Below are 23645 nucleotides of genomic sequence, written 5' to 3'. Positions count from 1 at the left end.
GAGCCCTGTCATTGCGCAGCGTTCTTGACAAGCTTTCCTTGCTCTGAAATGGTAATAATTACTGCAGCTTTCTTTCATTTGTGTTTAGTACGATGTATTTCCATTCCTTTATTTTTAATGTAGTTTTTGTTTTTTCTCTTACTTTCTCTTCTCTCTGTTCCTTTATGTTTGAAGTATATTTCTTAAAGCCAGTGTAGTAGGGTTTCCTTTTTTTGCTTTTAACATCATTTGTCAGTTTCTTTCCTTCATGACCGGACCATTTATATTTGAAGTGATAATTGATACACTTGAACTGACAGTGGCTGTGTTTATAACTTGGCTCTCCCCTGTGCTTATCTTCTTAAATCTTCCATTTTTATACTACCATTAATCATACTTGAGCATTTTATAAAGCTCCATTTATAAGGTTCTATCCCCTATATCAGATATGTTTCTTTTTACAAAGTGGTTATGCTAGCGTTTGCAGTAAAAGTTTACAGTGTACCTGAATTCACCCTTTAAACAATAAAAGTGTAGTTGAATGCTCATGATCTTAGTCTTTCCTCTATCTTCATGGTCAGCTGTCACTCACTTAGTTTGTTCACAATGTATACTGGCCCAATCCTTTGTTGCCATTATCCTTTGAACAGTTAATTTCACAGATCAGCTATGAATAAGGGAAATAAAAAGTTGTAAGTGGGTGGTCTTATTTCAGGACTTTAGATATTTTGATTCACTATCTTTCTGCTTGAGCATTTTTTGAAGGGAACTACAGCGTAACTCTCGTCTTTTCCATTGTAGGTAAGTTGTGACTTTCCTCATTTTCCAGGATGTTCTTGTGTTTGGTTTTTAGTACTTTCTGTATGATATATTCATGCATTAACCATTTATTTGTTCTAATGAATTTTCTTTGTGCTTCATGGTTCCGTGTTTGGTGTCTGTTATCCATTTGGAAACTGCTCAGCTATTAAATGTCTGTCTTTGTTCTACCACCGCTCTCTTCCTGAGCGGACAGATAGAGATTTTGCTGCTGTACACAGTTCTTGGATAGTCTGCTCCACACTTAACTTTCCCCTTTATCCTTTAGTGTCAGCTCAGGAAAGCCTGCTGATACAATCTCAACGTTATTGGCTCTTTCTTCAGAACATGGTCAGCCCACTGAAGGCGATCTTCATTTCTCACAATGCTGCTGCACTGTTTTCTCTTTTTTGCTTCTTTGTTTTTGAGACAGCCTTTTACTATGTGTCTCAAGCTTTCTAGAACTCTCTATGAAGCTCAGGTCAATCTTGAACTCCTGTTTATCCTGCCTCAGCCTCCTGAGTGGTGAAATTATGGACGTTGTACCACCCTGCCTGTATGCCATATTGCTGACTGCAATATTTCTTTTTATTTTTGTTTTCAGAATTTCTACCTTTCTGCTTACATTACTTAGATATAATATCCATGTTTTAAACTAGAGCCCTTAATGTATTAGTAATTTTTTTATCTCTAGTATGGTGATTTGAAAATGTCTTCTACACCCTAATCATTGCTTGTATCACTTGTTTTGCCTGTTTAGGTTGTGTATTTTCTCTTGTTTTTATACATAACTTGTTCATTTTCATCAGCAACGCTGCACGATGCATTTGGTATTATGAAAGGAGGTGAACAGGCCTTCAGTGTGGTGATTTATATTTGTTTAGCTAGACATTATGCTGTTTACTATTAGTTGTAGTTGTAGGTATGTAGTTTTGTTTTTCTTTTTAACTCTTTAGGGACCCACCACCCAGTACCCAGATAAATACATGGAGAATTATTCTTACTTAGGAATTCCCAGCCTCTGCTGGCTTGTTTCTAGCCAGCTTTTCTTTTTTTTTTTTTGTTTTTTTTTTTTTGTTTTGTTTTGTTTTTACGAGACAGAGTTTCTCTGTATTGTTTTGGAGGCTTCTAGCCAGCTTTTCTGACTTAAATTATACTGTTTGACTACATTTTGCCTCTGGACTCTTTACCTTGCTTTATTCTAGATATTTTTCTTTCCTCCTTACTCTGTGACTCTGGCTGTGTGGCTGTGTGGCTGTGTGGCTGGACCCTGGTGTCCTTCTCTCCTCCTTCTTTTCTCACTCCTTGATCACTTCCCTAGATTTCTCCTCTCCCCCACAGTCCCACCCATTTCTCTCTCCTGCTTAGCGGTTGTCTGTTCAGCTCTTTATTAGATCAATCTAGTGTTTTAGGCAGGCAAAGTAACACAGCTTTAAAGAGTTAAACAAATGCAACATAAAAGAATGTAACACATCTTTGCAACATTAAAAAATAGTCCACAGTATAAACGATTGTAACACATCTTGAACTAATGTTCCACAATATAGGTGCAACAGTTAATTTTATGTGTCAACCAGGCTGGGCTATTGATGATTAAACATCACTTGGGATGTGTGTAAGGGTGTCTCCATTTGAGTCAGAGGATTCTGCGAAGCAGAAGGTCTTACCTGGGACGGATGGATCTCATCCTGAAAGTTGAGGACCTGGATAGAAAGAAGAGCAGAGGAAGGAGGAATTTAACCTCTTTCTGTTTAACTGTTTGAACTGGAGACCCCACCTTCTACTTCATGCTGGAGATTATGTGATCCATGCTCTTGGTTCTCAGGTCTTTGTACATGGCTGGATTACCAAACCGGATTTCCAGTTTGTGGATGGCAGATCATGTGACTTCTCAACCTTCACAACTGTGTGACCCAGTCCCTCCTAACAAATCAGTTTCACGTGTAGACACACAGAGACCCATGCAAGCACACACACACACACACACACACACACACACACACACACACACACACACACACTGCCGGTTGATTCTGTTTCTCTGAGGGCCAGCTCGTGTCTGAGGCTTCTGCTCCCTCCATTGTTCTTGTTTTTCTCCTTTCTCCTGCATTTAAGTTTCTCTAGACATTCTCTCTTAGGTGGAATTTCAGCCTTGCTCTTTAGAGAACCACGTCCCAACAGACATGAATTAATTGAACTTTAAGCCAACACCAGGAGCAATGGTTCTTCTCATATAGAAATCACTAGATTGGTGGAGCATCGTACTTTGAGACTTAACTCCAAGATGCATATGCAACCTAAATAAAATGGATGGCAACTTGAACAGGGGTAGCTCTAACTAGCATTGTGAGCTCCCAGGTCCATCCCTCCCTCTCATAACCATGTGACTTTTGTCATCAGACAGCAATTAAATTTCACTTTCTTTGTCTGGAGAAGGGACTTTTTTTTTCCTTGCTTGGTTTAAAGCGTTTTCATGGAAACTGCACAAGTTTGAGAGACTCTGAAAGCTGTCGAGTACCATATTCCCCACAACTCATTAGCATAAAGTGTGACAGCTGAGGGTCCAGCCAGCTCATGCTGAGGACATAGAAGCAGTCTCATAAGGCTTTGGAAAGGCTGAAGTGGTTCTTCTAGAAGGGCAGGCAGGACCGTTTGTTCTCAGGTGGAACAAAAGCTGTATTAATAATCTTGAGTTATGCTTTTGACATTTTACTTTAAAATTTCCAGATAATGTCAGGAAGACAGTATGTTTAGAACTATAGACTTCTCCCATTTCTCAAACTAATTGCTCCTTTCAAAAGAAAAGACCAGTCCCCAGGCTCAGAGGCCCTGGAGCATATTACCTGTCATGGATTCAATACATTAAAAATGGTTATAATTTCCTTCTCATTACATCTAATGATACAAGTTTCTCATTACTATAATAACAAATGGTTTCTTTTAGGAGTAGATGCATTTACACAGGGGGGAAACTTTTTCTTAAGTTAATGAGACTATAGCAAACACAAGAGATGGTCTGTAAAAGCCTTGGGGATAGGAGACATGCCACCTCAAATGGGTCTAAATTGTACCTCTGGCTGGATGCCACTGGATAAGGAACAAATGAGGGGGCCATCTACTTTGGAGCACCAAGGAAAGTTGGGCAGAACTAGCTCCCATTCTCACCCGAGCTCACTCTATTTGTCTGGTCTAACCTGTGACACAGGTCTTGGCGTAACTGATGGGGAAGTATGAGTTCAAGAGTGTCCTTGCACGGAGTCATGTCACAACAGTGCTGTCTCCACAATGTGGGTAGGTCGTGGGGCTCGGGGCTTGGCGGGCAGACAGGATACACAAACGTGGAGAAGCAGTAGTAGTGCAATTTCAGACACTGCCTTCTTGACCTGGTGTGAATCTGGAATGTTCCCCCAGAGGCTCCTGTGTTGAGGTCTCATTCACTGGCTGGTGGGGTTGTCTAGGAAGGGTATGGAACCTTTAGGAGATTCAGATATGTAGGCAGCAGGAAGAGAGAGAAAGCTACTGGGCTTGTGTGGTGACTTGAATAGGGATGATCCCCATAGGTTCATAGATTTGAATGATTGGTCACCAGAGAACAGCACTATTACAAGGTGTGGTCTTGTTGGAATAGGTGTGACCTTGTTGGAGGAAGTATGTTGCTGGGAGTGAGCTTTGTGATTTCAGAAGCCCAAACCAGGCCAGTGACAGTCTGTCTTCCTGCTGCCTGCCAACTCAGATGTAGAACTCCCAGCTGCTTCTCCAGCACCATGTCTGTCTGCACGGCATCATGCTTTCCACCATGACGGTAACGGGCTAACCCTATGAACTGCAAGCCAGCCCCAGTGAAATGCTTTCCTTTATAAGAGCTGCCGTGATCAGGCTGGATGTTGGAGCACACCTTTAATCCCAGCACTCGGGAGGCAGAGGCAGGTGGATCTCTGTGAGTTCAGGGCCAGCCTGGTCTACCAAGCAAGTTCCAGGACAGGCTCCAAAACAATACAGAGAAACCCTGTCTCAAAAAACCAAAAAAAAAAAAAGAGCTGCTGTGGTCATGGTGTCTCTTCACAGCCATAGAAACCCTAACTAAGACAGTCTGGCTTGGGCTTCTGAAACCCCAAATCCCACCTCCAATGACACACTTCCTTCAACTAGGCCATGCCTATTCCAATAAGGCCACACCTACTAATCCCTCTCAAGTAGCACCACTCCTTAATGAGCAAGCATTCAAATGTATGAGCCTGTGGGGGCCATTCTTATTCAAAGCATTGCAGCCATCATGGGGAGAGCTGTCCCCCTAGCCATGATGGAGAGTGCCTTTGAAACCAAGGAAAATCTCTCCCTCTGTAAGTCATTCCTGTCAGGTGCTTGGTAGTAGTAATGCAGAAGTCACCACAGAGAGCTCTGGAAGGGCAGAGTCCTGGTGTCTTTAGTCTTTTGATCACAGGCACAAATGGAGCAGAAGACTCTTTTCCTTAGGGGAGGGGGTATACAGCTTGTCTTGTGGCAAATGGCACTCAGATCCTGAGTTGGCTGTGGGTGTGCGGTTTTCAATGACTCTCCAAAGGCACAAATCCAGGGAAAGGGCGGGGGGCTGTCACAGAACAAAGAGTGGGGCAAGATCATTCTGCAAGCTGCAATTCCTTGGGACCCCCACCCCTCCCTCCTGGGGTGTCTATTCTGGGGGCCATGAGATTGTTGAAGCGTCTCACTAAGGTTGAAATGGCATGTTTATATAGCGCTTCAGTCCTGGCAGACAGATGGAGACAATTAGCACTGTATCTGCAGTCACGTCGTTGGGAGCAGCTCACTGTCCTGATGCTTAAACGCCCTGTCTGGAGAGTCGCAGCAGAGATGGACAAAGACAGAGAGAGAGAGAGAGAGAGAGAGAGAGAAGATAATAGAATAGAATGAAAGCAGGGCCTGAGAAGTTCTTAGCAGTACCCTTCCACAAACTAAAAATAGGGAGATCCACACCCTCATTTTGGAAATCTGTGACTGTACCCACATAGGGTAGACGAGACTCTAGATGCCGTTGAATGAAAGGATCTGACATGGTAGAGTGTTCTAGATTGTCTAGGTGGATCTTATTCATCGCTGTGCTCACAAGATGGGGCAGGTAGAAGAGAAGACAGTGTGACTCTAGAGCAGATACTGGAATGATGTGGCCATAAACCCAGGAATGCGGACTGCCATCGGCAGCTGGAAGAGGCCAGGAACAGGCCCCCTTAGAGCTGCGGGGAGGGAGCATAGCCTTGCTCTCACCCTGATTTTAGCCCCATAAAACTTCAGATTTCCAATACCTGAGATTATGTTGCAATGAATTTCTGTTGTTTTAAGTCACTGAGCTTGTGGCAATTTGTTATGACAGCAATAAGAAAATAATAGAGGAAATAAACAGAAAAAATTTACTAAAAAACGAGAAAAATAATAGAGGGCCCGGGAGTGCATCCTGAAGGCCGACCCTTCAGAAGATGTGAGAGGCCGCGTGGGAACTGAGAAAGCAGAGCAGGAGTAAGACATAACGGAAGACAGATGGAGGAAGGAACCGGGCCCGGTCGCCTGACCCCATGAGACAGATGATATGTGCACTGTCCACACGGCCACCTTTGGATGTTGTTTAAGCCTTTACTTTTCCAGCATCGGTACCCTGAACCCCAGAGATAAGAAAAGTCCCTGAGGCCTGGGTCCAGCTTTCCTCCCAGGGCATTCCAGAGGGAAACCATAGGCCAAGGTCCGAGTTCCTCTGTGGTTCCTTGATGGGAGCTGGAGAGGGGCCTGGGAAGCTCTCGGAGTTTCACTGTTCAAGACCATTACCCAGTCAAAAGACAGTCAGGGCTGGCAGAGACTGTTTCCTCTTCAGAAGCCAGCACCTGGCAAACGCTGCCCAATAGCTTGACAACTAACACATGTGGATTTCGCTGCCGTAGGCGCCCTCAGTCACAAGCAGGCACCCAGTGACCATCAATCAGCAACTGTCTGGGACACACGGATGTCCTGTGTCCTTCCTGGGGAGCGGGGCAGAGGTAGATATGAGCCTTGTCAGTGATGAAAACTACGCATGCGCATGACTGGTGAGGCCCAGACGAGTGGAGATGTCGTTCTGACACATGTTCAGGCGCTGAACTTCCCCTAGTCACCCAGCCGCAGGCCAGGGCACAGAGGCTTCAGCCAGCCTTTGCTCCAAGTGTGCTGCACTTGCTCCGTAAGCGAGCAACTTGTAGCTGGCCACGCTTCCTGTTGCTGCCAGGCAAGAATGCACACTGCTCCTGCTCGTCCCTGTGACTCTGCTTCCAAGCTCTGCCTTCCGTCTCTTCAGCACCCTCACCACGCAGGGCTTTTGCGTTCTTGAACTCTGTTAAGCCTGAGGACATTTGTTCTTTCTTGGCCTGAATCCCCCCAACCCCACCTCTGAGTCCCAGCTCAAATGCCTCCTCCCAAGATTCCTTTCCTGATAGTCGGCTAAAGTGCCCCTCCCTCCCTGTTCCTGTATGCTGTGTACCTCGGCTGGCCGCCTTTTCTCATTCTATGAGATGGTCTCAATTTACCTGTTCATTGCCTGTCCCCAACCCTCAGAGAGGCAGGGTGTTATACCGGTCACTTAACTACTCAGAGAGCTTGAAATACACTAGGATAGCTCGGGTAGCAGTGCCAGGATGGAGAGCCTCACAGATGAAGTTCTAGCTTCTGTCTCCATGGCCCGTGTGAGGAGCACTAAAGACCATGGGTAGGAGCCAAACCAGGATGGGGCCTGCCGGAGGCTGGGGATTGACCAAAGTGAATCCTGGCAGTCTGAATGCACAACAGCCTGGGAATGCACAGGACTGGGAGTGTATGGACGCGTGTAGGGAGCCTAGGACTGAAAGAGCGATCTGAGGTTGGGAGGTGACTCCAGAAGTCCTCAGATAATGAGGTCCATGGAGACAAGATACAGGGAGGCTTGTGGAGGGTGAGCGTGTGGGCTGTGTGTGTGTGAGTGCCTGTCGGCCAAAGCAGCCCCCTTGGCGTCTTGCTTTCCCAGAGAGTCCCCACTGCCTGACGGACTGGACTGATCTATGTCATGCGACCCTGTGTTCTTTTAGTAGTTAATAGCACCCCGTTTATTCCATCACACAGCAGCACCTTGCCCACCAGGCCATTTAGAGAAACTTGGAGAGAAGCCCAGAGGCATCATGGTGTGTCAAAGGCTAAGGACTGTTCCCCAGCTCCAGACTGCTGCTTTGAGCCATCCCCGCAGCTGGCAGAATGTGGAGGGAAAGTCCATTTGCCCTGGAGATCAGGAACAGGAGCCCAAACCCAAGTCACGCGACACCAGTGGGCCAAGCTGCTCTGCCTCTGCCCCTCAGTTTGCATATCTATAAAATGGGCCCGACAACAGCACCATTTGCATTCAGTAGCGGGGCTAAGACAGTTGGCTCAGCTGACACATGGAGCCCTGCTTGACATCTGGCAAGCACTAGGGAAGTGTGGTCTTGTCCAGAGGAAGTGTCAAGTAGCTCTGAAACCACAGATGAGGAGAAAGGTAACCGTGACTTCAGGTTGGCTCTTGAGGCCTGGCCCGGGGTGGAGTCTATGAAATAGACCCACAAGGGTCACTGCTGTCCATCGGTTGTCTCCCACAGGCAGCTGGTGTGGAGGACTGTGGCTGCAGGCTGCCAGGGAATACAGGACTCTGGATGGTTCCAGGCACCTGTGCTCTCCTCTGGCTCCCAGGGGCCCTCGGAGCAGGTCAGGACACACCGCTGCAGCCCTGGAGCCAGGCAGAGTGTTCGCACGCACAGAAACGCGGAGTGTGCATTCCTTCCTGCAGAGCCATCATGGCTTTGGGACGGGTGTAGCGGTGGAAGCAGGGCTGTACTCAGCGTGGATGCTATGGAACTGACACTTTCTAGAATAAGAAGCACAGCTTCAGCTCTCAAGGGTCTCTTAGCTTGACAACAAGGGAGGCGCTTATTTGACATGCAAGCACCTGTGTGGGGTCCTTTTCATGTTGGATGCCGTCCTTCATTTTCAATCAAGGTTGCAATTGACCTTTTGCCTTTCCTGGAGTTCTTATTTCTCACGTGGATCTGCATCACCGTCTAGTGTCTGGTCATCCCAGTCTGAAGGACCCCTTGAGTAGTTCTTCGACGGCAAACCTACCAACAGCAAATTGACATTTTTTTGTTTGTTTACTTGGGGACACCTTGACTTCCCCTGCAGATTCCTTTCCAGGCTTATTTATCTGTGTGTATGCTCATCTGCTTGCCTGGGTTTTTGTGCACCACATGTGCGTAGAAGCCCACAGAGGCAGCAGAGGAGCCACATCTCCTGGGCCTGGCAACTACAGGTGGCTGTGAGCTGTCATGGGGGTGATGGGAACCAAATGTAGGTCTTCTACAAGAGCAGCAAACGCTCTTGGCTGTTAGGCCTTCTCTCCAGCCCCCTCCTTGAATTTCGAAGGACTGCTTGGTTGGGTACAGATTTCTGGACAGCTTTTCTTTCCCTGAACTTTGAGATCATCACTCAGTTACCTCCTGGCACCAGCATGGGTTTAAATACCAGATCAGCTGTGTGCATCTTATTGAGGATTTGCTGCCTGTCCCCTCTTTCCTTTTCGCTACTTTCAATGTCCTTGAGTTTGTTGTTCAGCTCTTAACCAAGGTGGTGAGCCATGGATCTGGCTGAGCTTCTCCTCCTCCTTGAGCTTCTCAGACATGCAGCTTGATGTTTCTCCTGTCTCTCAGGGTGATTCTGCTCCTTGCCGTCTCTGCTCCTCTTTAGTCACGCCCAGGGATTTTGGCTCCCAGGAAGTTAGTGAAGCAGACGGTGTCCTGCAGATAACTGAGCAATTGCTCATCTTTCTTCGTTGTGTTTTCTTCCGTTTCCCTGGGCCCATACTCTCCATCCCTGTGTTTGTGAGTTCACTACTGTTGATGACATCGGCTGTTCAGGCCCCTGCTGAGACATTTTAGTCACTGCTCTTTTCTCTTTGGTTCCTCCTCTTAGAGTTTCTGTCTCATCATGGCTGTTCTCTGCTTAGTGAGGGGGTTTCCTCCTGCTTCCCTCAGGGTTTACTGCTCTTTCTCAGCCTCTGCCACATTCTTCCCTTCTCCCTCTCCTCCTCCTCAGACACAGGGTCTCTCTCTGCATAGCCCTGGCTGTCCTGGAACTCACTCTGTAGACCAGGCTGGCTTTGAACTCACACAGACCCACCTGCCTCTGCCCCAGTGCTGGGATTGAAGGTGTGTACCACCATGACTGGCTACCCTTCAGTTCTTTAGACACAGTTTATGGTGGTAAAGTAAGACGTCTTTGTCTAGTGGGTCTATTATCTGGGCCTCCTTAGGAATAATGACTTGTCTATTTTTTTTTGTGTGTGTTTATGGGCTGCTTAATAAAAGAGCATGTGTATGAGTGTGTTATCTGAATGTGTGTGTTGTGTACCAGATGTAGTGACAGTGGAGTCCAAAATATCCCCTGGATAGTTGTGAGCCACCAGGTGGATGCTGGGCACTGAACTCCGGTCCCCCACAAGAGCAGCCAGTGCTCTTAACCTCTGAGCGATCTCTCCAGCCCCCACGGGAAGCTTTTCTTGTTTCTTTGTGTGTATCACATTTTTCCAGGGTGGATTGAAAATAACGTTTTAAATAATATAACGAGCACTTCTGGAAAGATGTCCTCCCTCCTGCTTTTCTCCAGTTGTTCTTCATTGTTGCTGCTTACATCTTTAATTACTTTCCAGAACTTTCTTTCCAAGCTCCGCATTCTCTATTATGTATGGCCACTGAGGTCTCCATTCAGTTTAGTTGTCACTTAAGGTTGGTGAGGGATGTCTTTAGATGCCTGGATGTAATGTCTCCCTGGGCTTTGCTGAGGGTCTTTGTAGAGGTCTAAACACCAGGGCCATCAGAGTGTTGATCCGAGGGAGGCAACCAGTTCATCATGACTCGGGGGCTGGTGTTGGTTCAGACCTCTAAAGTTGGACACCATGCAGTTCATTGTAGGTGTGTTAAATACAGTATAATTTAGAAAAATTTCCTGGTGTTGCACAATTTCCTGCACACATAATTACATCAGAACTCTTCTCAAAGTGCTTGTTACTTCTTCCATGAAGATGTGCTCTAGAGATAGGCTACCTGTTTTATCTTAAGGGCCTGGGGTGGCCTTAGTCATACAGACGGCCTAGAGGTCATTTGGATTATTAGTCATCTCCACATTGTGGGAGCTTGGAGGAGCCCCGGGCTACAAAGATAACAAAAAGGTCACTTAGATGATTAAGTACCTCCAGTCCTGGTTGTGGAAGCCCAGGGGAGGCCCCTGGCCACACAGGTAATACAAAGGTCACTTAGACTATTAGCCACCCCTAGCCCTGTGGGTGGGAGGTTGGTATGGCCTGGCCCTACAGACAGTGCAAATCACTAGATTATTAACCACTTCCGTTCCCAACCTTCAGTGGGAAAACAGGTTATACAAGTATGTTGTTGAAGAGATTTAACATTCCTGGTTTCCTTAGTGCTTATCTTTGAGTACAAGGACCTTTGTGCTCCCAACAGGTCTGAGTGATGCAAAGAACATGCCTTTATCCACCTGCGGAGGAGCCCACAAATCTGGCTTAGCCTCTGCTCCCTACTTGTTCAGTGTCCAATGGGGGACCAGAGGTAAATATTTAGGGTCTTTTTAAGTATTCTAGAGCACGTGCATCATCCTGAACTTGGACACAGTTACACAAATAAAAGTGACTCTCTCAGGTTCTTGGAGATGCTTAAAGATCTTCCAAATTGGCTACTGTCTTCTTACCAGCTTCTCTGTGGGTCCTTGATTCCTTTCTTTTCTATACAATTGTTATTGCAACCACAGACAGCTACAATGCTAAATAATAGATACTGATTATTTTTTAAATGTCTCCATAAAAGTATGTACTCACTCATATATGGATTTTAGACATGGATCAGGGGAGTGTCAGCCAACAATCCCAGGGCCAGTGAGTCTGGGAAACAGGGAGGTTCCCAAGAGATATGCATTATACCCCAGAGAAGTGGAAAGAGGCAAGATCTCCTGAGCAGATTGGGAATATGGGGGGAGAAGAGAGGGAACCAGGAAAAAGAGAGGGGGATAAGAGGAGGGTAGAAAAAGACATGGGGGAGCAGGAAGGCTGAGTCGGGGTAAGAATAGAGGAGAGCAGGATGAGAGATACCATAATAGATGGAGTCATTATAGGTTTGAGGAGAGAGCTGACACTAGTGAGATCTCCAGAGATCTACAAGGATAACACCAACTGGCAAACTAAGCAATAGTGGAGAGACTACATTAATAGCCCCTACCTGATGTTAAGGTTGATGAGTACCTTGTGTGACATCCTAGAACCTTCATCCTGTGACTGATGGAGGCAGAGACAGACACTCACAACTAAACACTGAACTGAGCCCTGGAGCCCAGTAACAGAGTTGGAGGAGTGATGAGCAAGGCTGTCAAGACCGCGCTGGTGAAACCCACAAAGACAGCTGACTGGACAAGGGGGAGATCTTGAATCCCCAGACTGATGACTAAGAGGCCAACAGGGGACTGATCCAGACTCCATGAATATAGTGTCAGTGAGGAGGCCTCAGAAATCTCTGGGGCTTTGGGTAGTAAACTAGTGTTCACCATGGCATACAAATGAACTTTGGGAGCCCATTCCACATGGAGGGATGCTCTCTCAGCCTGGACAAACGGGGAAGAGCCTAGGTCCTGCCCTGGATGAAATGACAGACTCTGGAGATGCCCCCAAGGAGGGCCTCACCTTCCCTGGGGAATGATGTGGGTTTGGGCTGGGGGTGGTGGGGGTGGGGTGGGGCTGGTGGAGGGAGAAGGGGGGAGCTGGGATAGCCATTTGAAGCATGCATGTTTCTAATTTAAATACAAAACATACATAAAAAATATCTGTTGTCACTGGAGGAACCCTGAATTGGGTTAATACAGTTATTTGCTTGAGGCTAGTTTCAAGATTTTACTTTTTAAAAATGATGTGTTCTTTGTAACTGCGGGACCATCTCTCTAGCCCCAATACAAATAATTCTTGTGAGAGATTTCTAGGGACGACAATGCCAAAGAATGGGATTAGAAAGGGCGACAGCTGTGACCTAAGCCTGTGGTGTCTGAAGGAGCTGCTCATTTGTCACTGCTTTTATGGACGGGAAGATTTGGGAAGATACTTTGGTGTTCTGTGAGTCCTTCCTCCTCCCTCCCTCCTTTCCTTTGTTTTCTTTAGATAATGTCTTTGTTGAGGACCCCAGTTACTTAACACACGTCTCTGTTTTGGATTTTGTAATTACATTTCTGACAAAGTTTAGTGTGCCTCTTGGGTGGTACAATAGCCTTTGTGCAGGGGTGCAGTGTATAAATTTTGAGACTGTCTCGGTCCATATATATGTATGCATGTACACATACATGGTGTGTCTGGGGCCACCAACCCCAGTGAGAGCCCTGGAGCAGAGTACCCATACTTAGGGTGGTACATGAGTGTGTCTGTGATCATTTGAATGTTCAGATTTCCCTGTTCAGGCTGCTTTTTCAAGGTGGCTTGTTGAGCCAACTAATAGATGGGTTTTTGTGTGAACATAAATTTCTCTTTCTCTTCAATTAAATGTACAGGAGTGCTATTGCTGGGTCGCATAGCAATTGCACGTTTAATTTTTTTTAAAGATGCTGACAGGCTGCTGTCCACTTCACGGTCTCACTGGCAGTGTGAGAGGTCTGGGTTCTGTGCATACTCATCAGCCTTTGAGGTTGTGGCAAATGTTTATCTTAGTAATTCCAATGCGTATGCAACATCACGTCATTGTGGCTTTAATTTGCATTTCCCTAATATCTAATGATGTTTAATATATTTTTATGGGTTTAATTTGGTATCTATGTAAATATCTTTGGGGGAAATGTCTGTGTCATTTTCTAATTAGACTATTTTCTTGTGTGTGTTTGTACACTGAGCAAGTGTTCATGTGAGTGAGTGTAGGCATACATGTACCATGGCGTGTGCAAGCAGGTCAGAAGATGATCTTGGCATTGGTCCTCCCCTTCCACCTGGTTTGAGGCAGGGCCTATCACCCCCCAACCCCCACCCCCCACCCCCCGCCGACGATGCTGCCTCTGTACACCAGGTTAACTGGCATTTTAACTTCTGGTATTTACTTGTCTGCTCCTCCCATCATGCTACAGGTGATTGTAGACTCTCATGTTACAGCTAGCTGGGATTCAAACTCAGGTCTTCATGCCTGGGCAGCAAGAACTTTAGACCACCAAACTCTCTCTGAATCTGTTTTCTTATTGATGAATTCTGAGGGTTTCAAAATAGATACCCTAAATATGTGTGTCTTTGCTGATATGTGATTTTAAAATATTTTTCTTAGTATAATTTGCTTTTTATGCTTTTCATGGGATTTTTCTCAGAGTAAGAAAATCAAGGTCAATGATGTCCTACTTATCACTTAAATATTCTTTTACAGTTTATGGTCTTGGCACCAAGTTCCCAAACATTTTGCTCAATCTTAGTCCCTGCCCTTTCTCCTTGGCTTTCCCGAAAGTGTATAGTTTTGTGTACGCTATTAAATCCATGACCCACTGTGAAGTAATTTTTGTAAAGGTGTGAGATTTGGGCCCTTGCTCAGGGTTCCTATGAAGGATACATGGCCATTTGTTGGAAAGGCCTTCATCCTTTCTCCCCAGAACAGCTGGACTGAAGTGACAGTCTCAACCAGCTGCAACCTGCATAGCAGGCTCACATTGCAGCCTTTTTCTTTCCAGCCTTGGCTCCCCTCTGGGGTTTTGAGGCTTTCTGTCTGAGAATCAAAGTATTTCTCCCGTTTCTTTGATAAAAGGCCTTCACCATGATTACAGTGTTAGAAGCACATGGCTAAATGGGAATATTTAGTCCATGGTTCTGTAACAGCTTTTAAGAGGAGAAAAGGCAGGATAAAAGACAAAAAGTGAAAGTAACAGAGTGGAGACGGAAAGAAAAGAAAGGAAGGAGAGGGCCTGGGTTGAGTCCTAATCCATCTCTGGAAAATTTTAACTGGTACACATAATTCTATAAATATGGGTATGGTGTGATTCTGGTGAGCACAGACAGCGTGTAATGGTCCACTGGGTATAACCAGAACACCTAGCACCTCAGATATTCATCTGGCTGCTGGGACTGCTTTCTTGTCTGTGATTGGAGACCCCAGTTGCCCTCAGACCACAACTCACAGGTCAGGTGACTTTGGTAGCTTCCACAGCTCCCTCCAGGTCCAGGTGGAAGAGCCAGGAGTCTGCCTCCATTCTCCCATTCTCCAGGAGTCTGCCTCCATTCTCCAGGATGCTGAGCTGCCAGGGAGCAGACAGCTTTGCTTAGCACCAGGTTGCTGCGGGTGCCTGGGGTTCCCTGCCCATCCCTGTGCCTTCCAGGCTCTGACTGGAAAAAGCTCTGCAGCCATAAACAGATTAGGAAAAGCTGCAGCCTGGGCTTTCCAGCTGCTCCAGTAGGGCTTTGCAGATTAGTGAGGAAGGGCCTCTCTCTCTCTCTCTCTCTCTCTCTCTCTCTCTCTCTCTCTCTCTCTCTCTGTCTCTCTCTCTCTGTCTCTCTCTCTCTCTCTCTCTCTCTGTCTCTCTCTCTCTCTCTCTCTGTCTGTCTCTCTCTCTGTCTCTCTCTCTCTCTCTCTCTGTGTGTGTGGTGGGGGCTGCTTGAAATGTCTGCTTTGGTTCAGAGGAACCTTCTGGAAGGAAAGAGAGCCACCTCCCTGGCAGGAGCATCTTCTCCAGCTTCCCTGTGTGTCCTTGCTTTGAAATTCGGGCTCTTGTTGTCTTGGGGGGGAGGGGAGGAGGGGGGAGGGGAGGAATTCTTACTTGTTCTTCCAGCAAGAGCTGACAGAAGGGCCTTCCCTGGCACTGCAGCCAGCGTTGAGTGACAGCTAACAACTAAAGGCACACTCGTGTGTCCAGACTAAAATGGTTGTCAGTCTGGTTTCGCAGACAGAGACCTAGTGCTCACTTGTGTAGTGAGCTCTCCTGGAGGCGGGAGCTTGCTGCATGGTCCTGGTCTTTCCCCCATTTCTTCAGCCGTTCTTCTGATAGCTGACTGATCACTTATTTGCTCATTCACCGAGAAGCTGCCGACCTGCCTGGCCAGGTGCAGGCAATAAGAGCGGGGTGAGCGCTGGGGGGTTCAGGCCCAGGCATGGTGGAACTGTCTCCACAGGCATGAGTGCAGCTTCTGTGACACTTGCCAGTGCCCTGCAGGTCAGGGGTGAAGCTCTGTCTGAAGAAGAAATCTGGTCCCTCTTGTCACTGGCTGCTGAGAGGCTCCTGGAAGACCTCCGTAATGGTAAGAGAGTATTTGGGGCAACCGGGTCCTAGGAAATTGAAAGGAAAGCTTCTTAAACAAAATTCCTGCTGGCTGCTTTTCAATATGTGATCAACCTCCAGCTTTTAGAACAGGAGAGCAAATGGTCCCCATCAGGCGGCTGCTGAGGGGTGGCCTGTCTCCAAGGCGTGTGCCATGCAACCAAGGCTGTGTGTGCTTCTGCTGGGCTTGCATGGTCCTTACACAGAGACCAGCTGCAGCAGCATAGGCCTCTTCCCAGCGCCTGGGCTGTCCCCACACTCAGTCGGTTAGATGCTGTGCTATTCTGTCCCATCAGAAGGCGGAGCCTACACTGTGGTCTAAATAAGGGAGGTTAACATGAGAGTCACTAAACGGTGATGTGGAGGCAACAGCGATGTAAGCAAATGCCACCTGGACCCCTAGAGCCAAGGACAAATCTTCTTTGGGTTGGGTTTCATCCTGATGGAGGAGCTGTGCCTTGTAGCTCATGATGATGAAGGTCCCCAGATGACCTGGTCAGAGATAGTCTACGGTCATGGCCCAGGTGGAGCAGAGGCAATGGTCAGGCGATGACTCAGAGGGCCTGGAAGCTAGAGTGACCTCTGGAATGTGGGCACACTCAGGTGAACAGGCTGCTGGTGCGTGGGCAGGAAGACTGGAGCCTGCAGCATCTTCGTGGACAGGCCCATGACAAAGTAGTCACAGGGTGAGGCTAGCCCTTGAGGTATCCGAGGTCTTTCCTATCCTGCGGCTGAGTCCAGGGTAGAGATGCCCCTGCCTGGTTATTCTATATTCATACCATTGGCTCCCAGACACGGTAGGAGAGCCCCTGCTTCCTGAGAGCTCTCTGCAGTGCCTGTTCTGAGAACGTTCATAGTGCTGACAGCAGAGACACTTAAAGGAGCCTGGGTGACTTGGAACTGTGCCGTGTTCAGTTGGCAGGTGAGGTAAACACAGAGAGCCTACACCTGAGCGCTGACTCAGAAGCCTTTGACTTAGCGGCTGCAGTGCACGGGTAAGGGCATGTGATAGCACATGGGTTCCCCTGGGTACCGAGTCCCCACGTCAGCCAATGGAGGGAGACCGCGCATGTGTGCCTTAGCTTCCTCCCGAGCTCTCACTCCTCTCTCCTGCCCTGCGGGATCTGACAAACTTTTATAGAGAGCTGTGCCTTAGGCCCTGGCCCAGCTTCGATGAACTCAGGTCTGCATCAATTTCCAGCTGGTCGTGACCTATTTTGACCTTTTACTTTAAAATTCTCAGGTCCTCAATAGATTCAGGTACAGGTGCTAAATTCTTGGCCACAGTTACAACTACCCTTTGTAATACATGTTTCTATGGGCTGGGTGGAATTTATTCTGCTCTGTGCCCATATAGGCCTTGGTCAGAATCAGTCCTAGAACAGTTGCTGTCTGGCACAATGGCCCTGTTCTTAGACCTCATCATTGCCTCTTTTCCAGATTCCTCAGACTACGTGGTGTGTCCATGGTCACTTCTGCTTTCTGCATCTGGAAGTCTTTCTTTTCAAGACCACATTTCTCACATAGAGGCTGCACCATTCAAGGCTCCAGAACTGCTCCAGGGACCAAATGAGGCTGAGCAGCCTGAAGCATCACAGGTAGGATGTGTGGCATCCTGCAGCCAGTACGGGGGGGGGGAGCCTTTCCTGGGGGAGACACCCCAAACTCCTTGCCCAGCCCCAATTCTGAAACTCAGAGCATGTTCTTTGAGGGCTTTCCTTGCCAGAAATTTACCAGCTCTTGGACAAAGCAGTTCAACCTCACTGAATCCAAGTTTCTCAGTCAGTCAAGCGAGACAAATAGAACTTTGTGCATCAAGCTTTACTAGCATGAGAAGCAGTGTTGGGGGCTGGGGAGATAGCTCAGTGGTTAAAGTGCTGGCAGGAAGATAAAGAGAGGGTTCCAGGGCCTAGCTATGCAGCTAGTTTAGTCAATGGGCAAGCTCCAGATCCCTAAGAGATCTCAAAGAATAAAGTGGATTCAAAAGGAAGGCACCCAGCTGTCAATCTCTGGCCTCCACATGTGTGTGCATGGGCATGTGCCCCACCCCCATATGCATACATACACACCACACACGTAGAGAAATATGCAGGGAAGTGTTGGGGAACGCTGTGGGCACGTGGTCTCCACAGTGTGGCCACTGGCAGCGTGAAGCAAGAGTCTTCCGAATGCCCCAGCCAGCCCTCCTCAGGCGCTTGTCCTCAGGCAGCTTTAGCTGCTGAGGTGCTTGGGCATGTACTGTCGATGCCATCCAGGAAGTAGAAACGAAATAGATGCCAGTGAAGAGTGGACACCAGAAAAGATGGCACTCACAAGAGATGAGAGGGAGGGAGGGGGGAAGGGGAGGGGAGGGGAAAGGTAGGGAGTGAGAGAGAGAGAGAGAGAGAAAGAGGGAGAGAGAGAGGGAGAGAGAGGGAGAGAGAGGTAGAGCGAGAGGGAGAGAGAGGGAGAGAGAGGGAGGGAGGAGAGAGAGAGAGAGAGAGAGAGAGAGAGAGAGAGAGAGAGAGAGAGAGAGAGACTATAAAACACACAACACACAGTACCTTATCCTGGAGGCAGCATCAGTGGAGACGTCTGGATTTCCTCAATGGAAAAATGTTTTCCTTCTGCACACCTCTGGAGCCGTGAGATCCTGGGGGAGCCACTGGGCCTCTTGGTGAGATGGAGAAGGCTGCCCCTCAGAATCCTCCATCTGCATCTCCAGCCTTGGGCCCCATCTGTCCTGTTCTTAACTCAGCAAACATGTCACACGGGCTTTCTACAAGGACATACCAATATGCAAACGCAGGGGAGTGGAAAAGGGATAGTTGCCTGTAGGGACAAGCCCTAGCCAGTGGTGGGCAAGAGGGAGGAGTTAGCAGGGTAAATCTTCTCTCCTCTCCCCCATGGATGGAGTCAAAATGTGAAATCTCTGCACACTGACCGCAGATCCCGTCTGGGATCTAGGGGGCCATGAGTGCCATCTACCCTGATGGGCTCGGTGGCAGCATGGTGACTCTGTGCCACATCTGTCTGGTTTTCTTAGCCCCTTTCTCCTCACTCTCATTGCCCTGCGCTTACAGCTTCTAAATGAAGCCTTGGCATCCAGTCCTCGCCTCTGGCTCTGCTTTTTAGAGGACCTGAGCTGAGATAGATAATGAGTACTGCTGGGGACTTTCCTGGTGTCCTCCAGCACTGGGAAGGCTCCACCCTCCACAGGGCAGTTTGGTTTGCACAGAGTGCTTTGGGGGAGGTCTGACCAGTCCTTTGCCTTAACATCTAAAGCTGGAGAAAATCCAGCTCCTGCTGCTTACTCCTCCATACAGAAGTGTCAGGCCCCAGGGAACTCTAAAGCCAGAAGAGGCTGAGGCCAGACCTGGCCTGGTGTGCTGCTAAGAGGCTAACTAGAGAAGAATAAACAGCGGGTCTGAGTCACAGAGAGCCGGTGTGGAGTGGGACTGTGTTTGAACCGATCCTGAGTATAGTTGGCTGCTTAATGCTCTATTCTGGCTGGCCTCTGGAGTGCCTCCAGGAGGGGCTGAAGTCAGTGTCCTCAGCCCCCTTAGGAAGACACAGGCAGGGTCACCTGCTCTCTTGGTCTGCTATGTATGCCCACATCTGACCCCTTCCATTCACCACACCAATTCTTTCTTTACCCAACTTGGCAGAAGGTTGTGAGTGTTTTCTGGGAAGTTAGGAACTTAGAGGTCCCAACAGGGGCTGTATTTAGGGCCCTCTGCAAGCCCTGGCTCCATTCTGAGACTAACATAGAGTACTCTAACCAGTGCACTCAGCTCCATGTCCAGGTCTAGACCAGGTGTAGGTGTCAGATGTGGGCAAGTGTCCAGCTGGGAGTCCCTTGAGCCTTACCTCACCTCATCCTCCAAGCAGGCCCTTGGTATTCAGAGAGCCAGGAGCTGCCTTCTTGGTATTCAGAGAGCCAGGAGCTGCCTTCAGAAATCTTCTCCCTAGCCTTTTGTGTGTCTCCCTGTAGGCTGAGTTTAGGGTTTGGGATGGAGCCTACTGGGCTCAGTTTGGCCCTAAGAACATTTTTGGACAGGGCCTTGGAATCCATGCATTGTCCTGGGCATGAGTGGTGCCTCCAGCGGTGCCCAGGATGCAATCCCATTTCTGCTCAGGGTCACGGCAGCCATGCAGATGCAGTTTGAGAACTTTCTCACAGTGGGCCTGGGGGCGGGGCTGGGCTAAAGGGGTACAATTTCAGATAAATAAAGACAATGATTTACAGACACAGGGGATGCTATTGATTCACTCCTCATCCCCATGATGTGGGACCTGGGCCACTTGTGTTAGACAGTCTAACACAGGGAAATCTAACACAGGACAGTCTAACACAGGACAGTCTGACACAGGACAGTCTAACACAGGACAGTCTAACACAGGGATGTCTAACACAGGGGAGTCTAACACAGGGGAGTCTAACACAGGGGATTCCAACACAGGGGATTCTAACACAGGACAGTCTGACACAGGACAGTCTGACACAGGACAGTCTAACACAGGGATGTCTAACACAGGGGAGTCTAACACAGGGGAGTCTAACACAGGGGATTCCAACACAGGGGATTCTAACACAGGACAGTCTGACACAGGGAGTCTAACACAGGACAGTCTGACACAGGACAGTCTAACACAGGACAGTCTGACACAGGACAGTCTGACACAGGACAGTCTAACACAGGGGAGTCTAACACAGGACAGTCTAACACAGGACAGTCTGACACAGGACAGTCTGACACAGGACAGTCTAACACAGGACAGTCTAACACAGGACAGTCTGACACAGGACAGTCTGACACAGGACAGTCTAACACAGGGGAGTCTAACACAGGGGAGTCTGACACAGGACAGTCTGACACAGGACAGTCTAACACAGGACAGTCTGACACAGGACAGTCTAACACAGGACAGTCTGACACAGGACAGTCTGACACAGGACAGTCTGACACAGGACAGTCTAACACAGGGGAGTCTAACACAGGACAGTCTGACACAGGACAGTCTGACACAGGACAGTCTGACACAGGACAGTCTGACACAGGGGAGTCTAACACAGGGGAGTCTAACACAGGACAGTCTAACACAGGACAGTCTGACACAGGACAGTCTAACACAGGACAGTCTAACACAGGGGAGTCTAACACAGGACAGTCTGACACAGGGGAGTCTAACACAGGACAGTCTAACACAGGACAGTCTAACACAGGACAGTCTGACACAGGACAGTCTAACACAGGACAGTCTAACACAGGGAGTGTAACACAGGACAGTCTAACACAGGGAGTCCAACACAGGACAGTCTAACACAGGACAGTGTGACACAGGACAGTGTGACACAGGGGAGTCTGACACAGGGAAATCTAACACAGGACAGTCTAACACAGGACAGTCTAACACAGGACAGTCTAACACAGGACAGTCTAACACAGGGAAATCTAACACAGGACAGTCTAACACAGGACAGTCTGACACAGGACAGTCTGACACAGGACAGTCTAACACAGGACAGTCTGACACAGGACAGTCTGACACAGGACAGTCTGACACAGGGGTGTCTAACACAGGACAGTCTAACACAGGGAGTCTAACACAGGACAGTCTAACACAGGACAGTCTAACACAGGACAGTCTAACACAGGACAGTCTAACACAGGACAGTCTAACACAGGACAGTCTAACACAGGACAGTCTAACACAGGACAGTCTAACACAGGACAGTCTAACACAGGGGTGTCTAACACAGGACAGTCTAACACAGGACAGTCTGACACAGGACAGTCTAACACAGGACAGTCTAACACAGGGAAATCTAACACAGGACAGTCTAACACAGGACAGTCTGACACAGGACAGTCTGACACAGGGGAGTCTGACACAGGGGAGTCTAACACAGGACAGTCTAACACAGGGAGTCTAACACAGGACAGTCTAACACAGGGGTGTCTAACACAGGACAGTCTAACACAGGACAGTCTGACACAGGACAGTCTGACACAGGACAGTCTGACACAGGACAGTCTAACACAGGGGTTGCTGAGCCCTGGATGTTAAGGCAAAGGACTGGCCAGACCTTCCCCAAGGCACTCTCTGTGCACTCCCCAAACTACCCTGGGGAGGGTGAAGCCTTCCCAGGGAGCACTGGAGGACACCGGGAAGGTGCCAGGCAGCATTCAGTAACCACAGGTCTAACACTAGGGTTGTTACTTCAGGGGCTTCTCTTGCAGTTTCAAAAGTATTTTCCTGAGCGGGGTCTTCAAGAACATGGTCTTTGTCTCCTACGACACAAGTCCCCAGCATTAACACCAGGCATTGATTCTCCTGGCAGCCACAGCTGTGGTGCTCTGGGCAAGAGCTCCAGGCTTGGGTTCAATCCTGCATGTGGGTCTTATTTAGGCAAATCCTGGTAACTTCCCTTTGCTATAGTTTCCACTTATCTAGAATGGGACAATTAAAAACCTGCCTCAGAGGGTTATTGTGAAGACCAAATGCATTTAAATAAGCCAAAGGCTTGCAATAGGGCTTGGCCTGACTATAAGGACCACCCCAAGTGCATCTGCACTCCTTTTAAAGTGAGGGTTTGGGCAGAACACTCACTTTAAAAAACAGAACTTCAAAGAAGCCTGGCCATGCTCTTCCTGTCACAGGCAGGGCTTCCCAGGAAGACTGACCCTTACCATGCAGTTACAAGAAACAGAACGTCTGAAATACAACAGCCAGAGCTGTTAGTCATTCGTTACTTAAGGAGCAACTTAGGTGTGGGTGACAGCAACTCAATGATACCAATCAGGATTCAGGATATATATTTCTATTCTAGTCTCTGTACTTGTTTCCACATGTCTGCAAGATGGCTGCTGTGGCCCCACATACCACATGGTATCACAGGTAGAAACAGCGTGTGGGACTAGTCACATGACTTTTTTGTTTTCAATAAAGTAAAAGTTTTTTTTTTCTTCTTCCGGAAGCATCCTAACAGCTGTTCTCTCTTATCTTTCCCAAACTGGGAATCACAGTTACTGCTAGGAAACAAATTTCTAGCCTGCAAAGGTTAAGGAGGCTCGGTGCTGGGCTAGCCGGATTCCCACCCCTTGCTGTGGAAACTGGAAACTGTGCCGAGCTTTGCTTGCAGGACTGTGGAGCTGCCCCCACCCCCTGACTTCTAACCGTGTGCTTTTCTCTTGGGCAGATGCATGTCTATTCCTTAGGGATGACTCTCTACTGGTCAGCAGGGTTTCGAGTTCCACCAAACCAGGTCTGTAAACAAGAATGTCTCTCGTGTTAGCAGGTCATCCCCCTGGACTAGCTCAGTAGCGCCCCCCCCAAGAAGGACCACATGCGTCGAGTGTGACGTCACCTCCCTTCTGTGCTAAGCCTTGCATAGGTTTTGCCAACTGATCCACAGTTCGTTCCCCTGAGTCCATAAGCAACCTCAGCATCTTCTTGTACTCCAAACAGACCCAAGTTGGGATTGGCAGTCAAGACAAGATTCACTTGTCCTCTCTGACCACAGGAAGTAGCAATCTAGAGGATTTCACACA

General features: G+C 48.1%; 1 protein-coding gene across 3 annotated transcripts in view; it reads left to right on the top strand.

Moving 5' to 3' along the window:
• The window catches only part of Frmpd2 (FERM and PDZ domain containing 2), a 115221-nt gene that overhangs the window by 12658 nt on the left and 78918 nt on the right, over positions 1 to 23645 (top strand). For all 3 annotated transcript variants that reach the window (XM_040747717.1, XM_040747716.1, XM_021231548.2), the window contains exons 2-4: positions 15965 to 16090; positions 17551 to 17708; positions 23294 to 23359. In XM_040747717.1, the coding sequence (XP_040603651.1) occupies positions 15965 to 16090; positions 17551 to 17708; positions 23294 to 23359 (350 nt within the window). The remainder of the gene's footprint in view (positions 1 to 15964; positions 16091 to 17550; positions 17709 to 23293; positions 23360 to 23645) is intronic.

The sequence above is a fragment of the Mesocricetus auratus genome, unplaced genomic scaffold (genome assembly GCF_017639785.1).
Source record: "Mesocricetus auratus isolate SY011 unplaced genomic scaffold, BCM_Maur_2.0 Super-Scaffold_100006, whole genome shotgun sequence".
In the NCBI taxonomy this organism is placed as follows: domain Eukaryota; kingdom Metazoa; phylum Chordata; class Mammalia; order Rodentia; family Cricetidae; genus Mesocricetus; species Mesocricetus auratus.
This window is presented reverse-complemented; position numbering and strand designations above follow the sequence as displayed.